The 13,448-nt window shown below is 28.7% G+C and overlaps 1 protein-coding gene across 1 annotated transcript; it reads left to right on the plus strand.

Moving 5' to 3' along the window:
- Positions 1 to 9,081: 9,081 nt before the first annotated feature.
- Positions 9,082 to 13,143, plus strand: LOC105141009 (autophagy-related protein 13-like). The gene is given in 5 exon segments (XM_011048073.1): positions 9,082 to 9,311; positions 9,470 to 10,594; positions 10,637 to 10,944; positions 11,019 to 11,116; positions 12,625 to 13,143. Coding segments are annotated over 4 exon segments (1,860 nt in total). The 5' UTR covers positions 9,082 to 9,311; positions 9,470 to 9,567; the 3' UTR covers positions 13,052 to 13,143.
- Positions 13,144 to 13,448: the final 305 nt, after the last annotated feature.

Here is a 13,448-nt window from a genome sequence, read left to right on the forward strand (position 1 = left end):
TACTTTTATTATTATTTTTATTTTTATGAAGAAATAATTTCTTGAAATCATGGGCTTTGAAATAAAAGATGAGCATTCAATTCTTAGTTTATAACTAATCATTACCCTAATTGGATTTAGGCACATGTTATTATGAAAGGCCATTTATTAGTCGTTTAAGGTGTAATTGACTTTTTAAAGGAAGAAGGTGAAATTTTCCGATGAAAGAATAAGAAAATTTATTTACAAGAAAAATTATAGACTCATAGCCTGTTTTTTTATCATAGTTTTTCTAAGCATATATTTTCTTTTTAAAGGAAGAAGGTGAAATTTTCCGATGAAAGAATAAGAAAATTTATTTACAAGAAAAATTATAGACATATCTTGATAAATTAGACATAATTTTTGTCAAAAATATTTGATTTAAAATAATAATTAAAAAAAAAAAATTATAAACAAGGAAGAAAAGGGGAGCACGACAATGAATAGTAAAATAATATAATATAAAATAGCTATTTAGGTGGTGGTCAAGTGGTAAAAACTTGGGATCAAAAGATTTGCTTCATTTATAATCTCGGGTTCGAGTTTTTGGTTACTTCTATGATGGCCACTAGAGGTTTATATGTTCATTAACTACAGGACCTGTGAAATTAGTCGTAATACGTGTAAACTGGTCTGAACACCTACATTAATTTAAAAAAATATATAATATAAGATCAAAAAAGGAAAACAAAGATAAATAGATATTCACGTAAAATTACAAAAATCTGTAGAGAAAGATTTGCATAGTAGGTAAATATATATTTTTCCAGTTTTAATTTTTTATGGTTTTGATAGAAACTCCAATACTATAGATTAAGATCTAGGGTACACATTAAAAATACATTAGAGAACCCCACTGTCACGATCGACGACTGTCTCTCTGGTCAAGCATCTTCGTACAATGTCCAAGTGAAGATGCTTCATAGTGTTGAAGAAGTTTTAAAGCTTGGGAGGAATATAGTTTTAATTGAATGACTCAACTCATATGGTCATATGCATGTACCTTGTCGTTGAAGATGGACTGTAATAAAAGGAAAATTGACGTGTCATGATTGCACGAGTTGATAGAGTGTGTAATTCAAATTAGAGGGGAAGCATGCAATATTGTGGTGCATAAAATGTATTGTTTGATTAAACTCGAGAAAATAGTATGTTTTGATTTAATGTTATGCTGTAAAAAATATTCGTACAAAGAAATTTGATTGTGTAGCGCATACTTATAATTATTTGCTCTACACTTATGTCGAATCAATCATTTTATACTGTTAATATATTTTTTAATAAAAAATAAATTATATAAAAATTTATTTGATATAATTTAGTTGACTTTACAAGTCTAAATATAACTAAATAACTGATAAAAATATATTTTAATTAAAAAAATTAAAATATTGTCTTTTTAAAAATACAGAGAAAGTAATATATTGTATCAATTCAGTTTAATATATCAAATCTCCAACTCAGGTTATGAGATATTAATAACCATCTAAAAAGCAAATAAAAAAAATTATGAAGTTCAGTTCCCAATTAACTTAATATTAAATAATGAAATCAAAAATAAAATTCAATTAAAAAAATAAGTTAAGTTAATATGAGTAAACTTGACAAATTTGAGTCATAAAACTAGAATAACCGCATAAAAAAATCAAAGCAAAATATAAAACTCAATTCTTAATCAATTCAATGTTAACGAATAAAATTAATTTTTGTAAGAAAATAACATAAAAAACCACTCAAGTCAACCCAAGTTAACCATCCAAATCTATAACTCTAATTATAAGGTCAAAATAACTTTTTATAGAACAAATAAAATAATTATGAAGTTTAATTTTCAATCAATCAACCTAATATTAAATGATATAATTAAAAAAATCAATTAAAAAATAACGAAAAAACCTGAGGCATCCGGGTTAACTTGCGACTCAGATTATGTGATCATGATAAAACCATAGGAAGAAAATCAAAGAAAAATATGAAGTCTTATTCTTTATCAACTCAATATTTAATGATTAAAATAAAAAATTAAAAATAAAAACAATCATAAATCAACCGGAGTTAACATGCCAAAGCCGAGTCATGAGACCAAGATAACTTCATAGAAATAAAATTTAAAAAAAATTCATGGGGTTAAATTTTCAATCGATTAAATATTGAATGATAAAAATAATATATATATATATATATATATATATATATATTCAATTAAAGAAATGACTAAAAAAATCTGAATCAACCTGACTCACTCTCAAAACTCGCGACCTAGATCAAGAGACTATAATAATCTTATAGAAAGAAAATAAAAAAAAAAATTCAATTCTCAATCAACCTCATATTGAAAGCTAAAGTTGAGAAAAAAAATTAATTAAAAAATAACCCAAGTAAACCTAAATGAACCTGTTAAACTCAAGTTATAAAATCAGAATAACTCTATGAAAACTAAATATAAATAAATTACAAACTGGTATTAAAACAATATTAGAAAATAAGATTAAAAAAATATAAATTTGAACTAAAAAAATTGAGGACCAAATCATAAAAGATTAAAACATTCATTGTTCATTGTGAAATGTAAAAGTCTTATAATATATTTTAATAATCTTTAGTTTTTATGATAAATGTTGTATAGGGTGAACATTAACTAACTATTTTTTTTATATTATTACGATGATTTACATAACACAAACTTTATTTCAACATGTACATTTCTATATTTTTTTAATTAGAGATCACAAATAGAAAGGAGCAGTTTCAAACATTATTAGATATCTTTTTTAAATTATTTTTTAATAACTTTCATGAATTAAATTAGTTTACTTTTATTATTATTTTTATTTTTATGAAGAAATAATTTCTTGAAATCATGGGCTTTGAAATAAAAGATGAGCATTCAATTCTTAGTTTATAACTAATCATTACCCTAATTGGATTTAGGCACATGTTATTATGAAAGGCCATTTATTAGTCGTTTAAGGTGTAATTGACTTTTTAAAGGAAGAAGGTGAAATTTTCCGATGAAAGAATAAGAAAATTTATTTACAAGAAAAATTATAGACATATCTTGATAAATTAGACATAATTTTTGTCAAAAATATTTGAATTAAACCAAAATTTATTAGTTTTGAGAAGAAAATTTAAAAAAATTCAGGTCAAATAAAAAAAACACCAGAGAAGACAACACAACAAAGTTGATAGCAGAAGGTTTTTCACCATTGACAACATAGTGTTTAGACCTGGTTTGATAGCTTATCGAGTTTAAGGTTTAGATTTCAGATTTTATTCGGATTATTGGATTGCCCATATCAATTTTTTTAAATTAAAACAATATCATTCTAGTAAAAATAAAAATTAATGGATTGCAACTGGATTTTAGCCGGGTCATTCAGGTCTTCGAGTCAACCTATTGAGTTAATTGGGTCATATCAAGTTTTTCTTTTTAATTTTTCTCTAAATTCATCGATTCTTTGATCAATTTATCATGTTAGGCTGAATTTTAAAACTAAGATCGACAATATTAAGGAAGATTTGCCTCAGCATCATCTTGTTTATGAATGAATTTGTTTTAGTACCCTTTTGTTTAATTTGCACCTATCCAATATTTATTTCCTGTGTTCGAATAATTTGAATAGCTAACAGGTAGATTATATATATTTTACATCACCAATATTTTATTTTTGGTTTTTTGAATATATTTTCAAAATAAAAAAAAAATCAAAAAAAAAAATTGAAAAGCAAAATAATAGACTAGAAAGGAAAGGGGACCAAGATGATGGTCAAATAATATAATAGATATTCAAGTAAATTAAAAAAACAAATTATAGAAAAAGATCTGCATATATTTTGAATTTGCATTTTAAAAAAACTAAATAGCCAAAAATATGTTTTCATTTTAATTTCTTTTCCATAAAAGTTTATTTGCTCTACACTTATGTCGAATCAATTATTTTATTGAATGCTAAAAAAATATCTAGATAGTGTAGTTTGTGTATATTTCACTATATTTTCCTATGTTTTTTTTTAACAATTTAAAAAAGACAAGTAATTAAATTGGTTTGTTTTGTTTTCCTTTCCTTTTGTTTTTTATTTTGAATTTCAAATTAAATATTTTAGGATAATTTATGATTTGAACATAGCTTTCCTTGTTGTATGAAAATTTCTAGGAGGTAATTATGATTATGAAGATATTGTAAATCTGGTTGATTCTTGTATAAATGTTTTATCATTGCTCCAATTATAGTTAAAATAAATTCATATTATAATTTATGATTTTTAGAAGATTCAAAAAAATACCAAGGAAAATATTTTTTTTGCCAATAAAACTATGAGAATATCTTTTCAATGACAAAAAAAATCATGCTTTTTTTTAAATACAAAAAATAATAATTTACAATTAATTATTAGGAAATATAATAAAGTAAAAATTGGACAGTCGAATCTTAGAAAAACGTGTTGCAGCTTTCTGATCATGTATTTCTCAAAAAATGAGCTCATCTGTAATTTATGTATGTATGTATGTATGTATGTATGATTTGTTTACTGAGTTAGGCCTAGTATTACACTGAGCTGAGCTTTTGTTCAATATATATCTGCATTTATTTTTTGTCTATTGAGATGGGCTAGGTTTCAACTGTAAGTCCATATTTTATTGGGCCAGATATGGCTCTTTTAGAGCATTATAAATAAGGCTTGAAGCCCATGTAATGCACAAAATTTTTATTAAAAAAAGTCATTTGTGCCATGGGCTGGGTTAGAACTGTGATTCGATTTTCTCTTTTAATTTATCCATATGGTAGAACATCTCAGATAATTTAATTTTTTAAATGAGCAGGGAAAAAAAAATATTGGAATTGCGCTTTTAATATTATCAAGAAAAAGAATGTTGTCTTCATGATTATATTCTTTACCGTCAAATAAAAAAAATTGCTTTTATTCTATTAGAGTTTAGAGTTTAGTGCGTGGTGATAGGATAGTTTTTGTGGTTATAATTTTAAAAAAATACTTGTAAAAGAATATTTTTAATTTTACTTTTAAAAAATTTAGTTTAAGAAAATATATATTTAATTAAAATTTTTATGATATGGATCTTATAAAATAAATAAAAAATAAGTTCTTATAAATAAAAATAAGTTATTTTAGCTTTTACAAAACTAAGGTGTAAACACAATTATGTTCGGTGCAAAGATATAAAAAGTAGAAATTATTAGATTAATAAAAAAAATTTCTCAAAAAAAAATTAAAAAGTAATATCGATAAATTTTGAAGCAAGCAATATGTCCCTTGTTCATCCACACAATACAAGGCCAAGACCATACCTTTGCATATATATATATTGGGGGTTCCTCCAATGTGACGTTTTAATCTAGTGAAATAAGAAACTATGAAAGAAGTTTTATTTTATTTTGGGAAAACTTAAAGAATACTCTAAGTATGTATAGTTTGTATTAATTTTTCTATTAAATATATTTTTGTATTGATGTTATCCTTCTAATTCTGAAAATTTTCAATTAAATCGTTTTTATACAAATTTAATAGTATATTTCATCTAAATTTTTCTAATTCTGAAAATTTTCAATTAAATCTTTTTTATACAAATTTAAAAGTATATTTCATCTAAATTTTTTGTTTTTTAAATAATTTCATTGTGTGAGAAATAAAGAATTATGACATAATTAAGAAATTCAAATTATTTAAAGATAAAATTTAATTATAAAATATTTTAGAGGCTACCCCAATTAGTTGAGGTATATTTAAAGTTTTTGTTTTTATTTTTATTAAAAAAAAATCTTGTTAAGCACAAATAATTGAGATAACTTGAAAAAATCTACGTCGAGCAAAAGCCTATGAAATTCTTGGTTATCATATTTATTTGACATATTTGTTTTTTATTTGTATAATTTATTAACATAGTGAAAATATGTACAATAAAAGATGGAGAATTTCAATTTTCTTCTTCTTTTTTTTCTCTCCAAGTTTTCATCACACATAAGACCCATCTAGTAATTGAGCTTATGGATCGTTGAGTCATACTTAGGTTGTATAAAGGTAATATAAAATCACATTAAATTAATAAATCAATATAAATTAATAATTACATTCCCGTCAAGATTCTAATGATGAAACACTAATATTTTATTATAAAAAAAAATTAAATTCAAATTTTATAGTGCTATTTGTAACATCATATGAATTTAAATAAAAAATAAAAAAATTGATGTAGGAGGATTAATATGGAATATTATATGTTTTCTTAGTTATTTATATTTCTATTTGGTTTAAAAAATATTGTTGTTTGTATTGTTTTATCTTGTTCTTACCTAGTTTAAGAAATCAAATATTATTTATTTCTAGTTTATGAATCTCTGTAATTAATTTATAAATATTTTTTTATTTATTTTTTTATTGCCAAGCTTCTATTTAAGCAATATTAGTATTTTGATAAATTAATAAAGAGATTTGTTTTGTATTTATTTTGTGAGATACTATTCGTAATGGTAAGGTTATTAAAAAAACCCACTTTTAAATCCTGTGAAAAAAATAATGAGTTAATTTCTGAAGGTAAGGAAGATGTTGAATATGAACATTGTAAAAAAAATATTAATTCTTATATTGTTAGATATGTTATTATAAAATACACCACAACTAAGGAGTTATTGATACTTTGAGTGCAAAATAATAATACAAAATCTTGATAAAAATACACTTTTAAATATTAATCATGTTAATAAATCTTTAGCTAATTTTAAGAACACATTTTAGAGATATAAGTAAAGAGAACAACCTCTTGATTGAGATAAATATGATATTAAAAATGAAATTTTTGATAATCCTAGTTTTTTTACGGATTAAAATCCACCATCAAAACTAGATATGGAAGAAGGTCATGATGTCATTGAGCTTGAGGATTGCATAAATCTTATTTTTTATATATATATAAATAAGGATTTATAAGAATCTTATGATGAAAATAAAGAATTATTTGATACTCTAAAAAAATTCTTTAAAGCTAACCTTGAAAATATCAAAATTTTAAAAATTCATAGCAAAAAAAGAAACTAATGAGCCAACCTACTATTTCTTGCCAATAATCAAATATCCAAAGTTAACACTTGAATAATTTTAAGGAAGTTTTGTTATGGTTAATCAAGGTTTGTTGCTAAAAAAATAAGCATTTTAGTTGATATAAAGGATAAAAATATTGTGCTAGATTCTAAATTTAATATTTAGATAGAAGATTTATGTATGATAAGTGTAATAGAGAATGAAAAGGTTTTAAGTTAGCCAATAAAAAAATGTAATGTTTTAATTATTACGAACTATTTGAAGTATCTATACGAATATATTGTTTGTAAGTATGCTATTTTTAATAGAAAAATTGAGTATATAAAAGATTGAAAACTTTGTATATCTATCAGATCAAGACAAGAATAATTTATGTTACTTTATATACTCTATAGCAAATTAAAGGGTAATATGTAAAAGTGATTTTGTTTATGTACAAATATATTTATTATTAATAAAGACATTATTTATCTTTAATATTCATTTATATTTGATTAATAAGTCAAGAGTAAAGATAAATACACTCGAAAAAAGATTACCTCTAAAGGAAATTAAAAGTTGTTATAATCATGAGATTTTTATTGTATTAAAACATTGTTTCTAAATATTTCTAGTTAAAAGTTGTTATAATCATGAGATTTTTATTATATTAAAACATTATTTCTAAATATTTCTAGTTAATACTTTATTAAAATTGGATATTAATTAGAGTCATTAAGTCTGGTATTAGTACATATTATATTCTTTACTTTATACAAAAAATAATTATTCTCATAAATTGAAGTATAATAAATACCTAAAACTAACATGTAGGTATTTGTCAAATGGTATATACATTGAAGTAACTTGTATAAGGATTCCATATAAAAGGATTACTTATATATATGAAAAGAATCACATGATAATTTTATAACGTAATATTTTAACTTGAGTTCACTGAGTTATTTTATATAGAAAATGTTATATTTTGATCTGAGATACAAATTGTCCTAATTAATGGTAAGAAGCATACAAATATTAGGTATATTATAAAACATTTAAAGATATTTAAATAATTAAAACAAGATTCATTATTTAGGTAAATTAGTAAAAAAAATATATTTATTCTTAAATAGTACTAATTGTAAAATTTTTAACCAGGATAAAATAAGACTTGAGAATTATTTCAAATTTTATTCAAAGAATTAATAACTATAGCGCGAGAATAAATATAATTTGATAGATCATATACACTTTATATTGTAATATTTAAATAAAATTTTTTTAATAAAAAATAATAATTATATTAAAAAACTAGTCATTAAAAACATTAAATAAAATTTTATATAGCTCTTATATAACAACCATTCATTTTATTCTTATTTAAAACAAAGCATTGATTCATGAATCATGGAGATAACATGTATTTTTTTTAAATATCATTATCATATATCAATAGAAAAATGATAACTTTATTATTTCATTACATGAGCTTATAATCATGAAAGGACTTGCACAACATATATAAAATTAAAGCAAGAAAAATATTTTACCACCACCTATCAACCATGTTTGCATTGTTCCTTGCACTATTTCTTCAGAAAATTGCTCCTTTCACTTTCCAAATCGCCTTTTCTCTCCTGAAAACTGATGTCTAAGGTTTTTGTCTTTCATTCAAATTCTAAGCTGTTTCACAGTATCTTCTTTATAAAACTAAAAAAATTCCTCAAATCAGTTAGGCCCCACCATCAAGCTATTCCCTGACATGGCAACATCATCCATGATCATCAGACCCCAGAAATCACAAGCCGAGGCATCAAGATTCTTTTTGATGAAGAAGTAGCCGAACAAGTTTCCCAACATATAAAAAGAGGATAGATTAGCCAATCAAAATGCAGAAAATCCAAACTTCCCTATGGCAACACAGAAGAACCAAACTGCACCCACCTGGCTCTACCTCTCTCTACAACTGCACCCACCTGGCTCTACCTCTCTCTCTCTCTCTATAAATATCTCAGTATGGACATGTGTTTCCATCTCAGGGTTTTTTAAAAGAATAAAAAAAAAAACAGAAAGTTTGAATTTTTGAGTGAAAAACGCAATCTTTATCGTTGCCCAGATGACAAAATAAAGAGAAAAACAAAGGGACCCTTCAAAGTTATATACTTCTCTTTATGTCAACCTTGAAACGAGCCCCAGTGAACAGTAAGTCCATGTCTTCTCTCTCCGACGGTATTGATGGTTGTGGATTCAAGGTTAAATATCATTGATTGTGTTTGGTTTTTTGCAGTAGTTGATGATTAAGTTAATGTTAATTGCTTAGTTCAGTTTATGTTGAATTTATGGTTTCTGGGGGTTTGTTTGTTTTTTTTGAGTTTGATGTTCTTTTGCTATGTGTTCTTTTGTTATGCAGTGAAATTCTGTGAAGTGGGGTACTAAGGTTTGTGGACTTTGTCTTCAACTTTTCCTTAAAAGGGTTTGTGCCATTTTTAGTAGTTCTTTATTGAAAATATGGCATCATCACATAACAGTACACACACTGAGGCTGCAGAGATGGAACAAATTATCACTGAATTTTTCCCGAAGAGTCTTCAGATTATACTTGAGTCGAGGTCACCTTTCATGTCATCGCGTAATTATAGTGGTGAACAGATGGTATCCTTATCCCTATCTTCTTCGTCCTCCTCCTCGCCGAGTGTGAGGCCAAGAGATAAATGGTTCAATTTAGCTCTTAGGGAATGCCCGGCTGCTCTTGAGAATCTTGACCTTTGGCACCAAAGCTATTTGGAACCGATGATTGTTGATGTGATTTTGGTGCAGGTGCCACCAGTTCGGTGGGATCCTGTGAATTATTCCCCCCATAGGGAGCCTGTTAGGAATTTTTCGACCAAGGATCAGTATCCATTTCACTGGAATTCAGATCAGGAAGAATTAGGGTGTGAGGGTAAGATTGAAAAGATTGTAGAGAGGTGGGAAGTGCAGTATGAGGGTTGGAAGTCAAGGGATAGTGGTACTGGGAGCAGGAAACTTAGCAATACCTTCCAAACATGTTATAAGAAATCAATATTACTTTTCAGGTCTTTGTATGCAACTGTTAGGCTTTTACCTGCATATAAAATTTTCCGTGACCTCAATTCATCAGGGAAAATTCGTGCATACACACTTACACATAGGGTGTCTTCTTTTGTTGAGCCCTTTACACGCAAAGAAGAGGCTGAAATGCAGCGATTTGTGTTCACCCCGGTGGACACTTCCTGTGGTAGGCTTTGCCTTTCGGTGCTGTATCGCTCTTCATTATCAGATGTCAGCTCTGAGTCATCAATTCCTATGTCCCCCCAATTTATCCCAGATTATGTTGGGAGCCCTTTGGCAGAACCAGTGAAGAGATTCCCCTCTCTTCCTGTGTCGCAAGGTTCTCTGTCATCTTTGCCATTCTCAAGACAACATAGTTGGTACTATGACCATAATAAAGCCTCACCACCTTCATTTTCTTTCTCACCATCACCTAATCGCTCAGGAAAGCATGGATCAATATCTAATACTAGTTCCTGTCGATTCCAACCTTCGAGCTTGCCTCCTCATCCACCCGAAGTGCCTTCAGTTCATAAAAAGAATACGAGCTTTGATGAACATTATCCCTCTCCCAACTATGCACCATCTGCATCCCCACCACCACCCATCTATATTCCTGGGGGTCATCTTTCCACAGCTGTTCTACAATCTGAAAGTGCACCTGTTAGCATACCTGCTACCAAGCATGCTAGTTCTCCCCTGTTGTCCATCAAGCAAAACTTGCCCCCATCTCCACCACTCAAAGCTACCATATCTTGCAATCCGAAGACTGATGAAAGTACAGGTTTGGTTCACCCTGGTGCAACAGATGAGAAGGTATTATATATGCTCATAACAGTGGTCTTATGTTGCCAAGGCATTTGATCAATAGGATTCTTTGTCTACTGCAGTTGTTCTCTCCTGGGAAAGATGGCATTATAAAATATGCCAGCGTGAAAACACCATCCAACAGCTCTCCGTGGATTTCATTTTCCAGAACTTCCAGCAGGTAATATCAGGATGATTTTGATGATTCTGAGTTTTATTGTCTGTTGGATGTGGAATATGATGACATAATGGATCTACGTATGGAATATTGTTTAATTACTTCTAGCGCATTTAATTTTGGTTGGTGCTGGTATTACATTAAGGGTGTCTGACTCCCTCTGTTCTGCTGAATAAATTATCTTGCTGATGATATTTGAGGTGATGGACTCATTAGATGTTAAGCATATGTACATTGTAATAATGGAATAACAGAGTAATAGAGTTTCTAGTGAAAGAGTTGAGCTATCCTGCTTTCTGAGCCAAGCTTTAACGAATAGTATATCATGGTTCTTGCGGAGCATCCACAATACTTCTGATAGTATAGGGATTGAAGATCAGGGATACCATCAAATGTTTTGTCTGACACACTCATTTGACATCTTTAATAGCTAGTGCTTTAGGTATATATCCTCTCAGGATCAGAAGTTTGATGACAATCTGTGGTCTGAGATAAAAATCAAGTAAGGCTTATGTTTTTATGCGGTATCATAATGTCAGTGCTCATCAGCCTTGATACTTTCTTGTGGTTCATTTCTGCCATGATGGATTTTTAATTTCTTAAAGATTGTAATCTGCAGGATTACCAGTCAAAGTCTTTAGGACCTATTTAGGAAGGAACTCAGAATTTAACTAGTGCTTATTCAGGTTTTCTTCTTTATTAAGACTATTACTTAGTCTTACTTATCTACAAAATAATTAGCCAGGCTTATTATTCCTTTGGCTTTAGATTGCCCAATGGTTAAATTTGCCTTTCTATCAGGATCTGGTTTTCTTACTTTTTGTTTGCGTTCACACCCATAAATAGGACAATGGTTAGACATCAAGACAGAATAAACATCGGCAGACTAATTGAGTTTTCTAAGAATTGGCTCTCTTGGGCCTATTTACTACTTGAGTCAAATAATCTGATTGGATTGATGTTGAAACAGAGTCCATCAATTCACTACTTGAGCTTGTAAGGAAGGAGTTTGATATTTTTACATCAAAGCCTTTGCACTTGTCAAATAATCTGATTGGATTGATCATGGTGGTAGATAAGTCTGAAGAGATTGGTGTGAAGCTCTTTTGAAGATTATTGTAAAATTAAGAACTAGCAGTTAGAAACAGTATGCTGGAACCTTTATGCGCAACATGCAAAACATGCCATTGATCTAGTGTGTTCTTGATTTGGGCTGGTTAAAACTGACCCTTCAATGTACTTTCTGAGCCCAATTATGTGGAACTGTTATGAAAATTGTTTATTTAACCAATCTATACAACAAAAATTGCAATAAGGTTGGTTCTATCATGGTTAAATTGCTGTAAATCTGGGCAGAATGTGTTTTCCTTCATAAGACCTTGCTGCTTTAAAACAATATGCCCCAGGTTGACTGGCAGAAAATGTACAAGAACTGCAAGCAAGAAATGAATTCTGGTATTCGGTCCAAGCCGTTTGGTCATTCAACTTAATGTACTATTCGCATCTTGCAGACCCGAGACATCTGATAAAAAAGGCCATCTATCTGACCCGCTTGAGCCGGGAGGTCTCTTTCCGATTAAAAAATCCCAAGATGCAGCTGTTGGTGCCCTTGTACACACTTTGAAGAAACCCCCACCTTTATGCCAAGACTTCTCTGGTTCGGCTGATTTGCCACCAGATTCTAGGTCCAAAATGTGGAGCTGCAACCTCCAAGAATACAATCCAATCTCTGTAGCACCAGCAGGTCAGCAGGCTGCTGCGTCTGGTGTTGCATCTTCAGGTCTCATTGCTCCAAAAACAGCAGCTGATGCATTGGAAGAACTGAAAGGATACGAAGAAATGAAAGACTTGTTGCTTAGCCAAGCTGGCAGGTCCAACGCTTAAGCTAATTATGCATCAGCGCCACATCCTACTAGCAGCAGTTCAGCTGGATATTGAACTCGTGTTGATGATTGCACATCTGTACATAGTCTTGGTTTAAGAGGTTATTTCATGGTTTATAGGAATATACTTTATTGGCGCCCATATCCTTGTGTACGTGGTGACCTGAGATGACGACGACGATGACAACCGAGGTTAATGTAACAACAGTGATGCTGGTGTTCTTGCATTAACGCCAATTGGGCAGGCTGTCAGATAGCTTATATGGTGTTGTAGGGTCATTTTACTTTTAGGAGTATATAACTGAGGTTGGGTCTCATCTATGCTTGTTTTCGATGGACGGAAAGTTTCCTTCATGACTGGACGGGGAAAAATAAATAAATTCCTAACATGGAACGTGAATTATATATATATATTGGTCTGAAGATGTTAATATATTGAAATATATATTTAT

This window comes from Populus euphratica, unplaced genomic scaffold (assembly GCF_000495115.2).
Source record: "Populus euphratica unplaced genomic scaffold, PopEup_1.0 scaffold318.1, whole genome shotgun sequence".
Taxonomy (NCBI): domain Eukaryota; kingdom Viridiplantae; phylum Streptophyta; class Magnoliopsida; order Malpighiales; family Salicaceae; genus Populus; species Populus euphratica.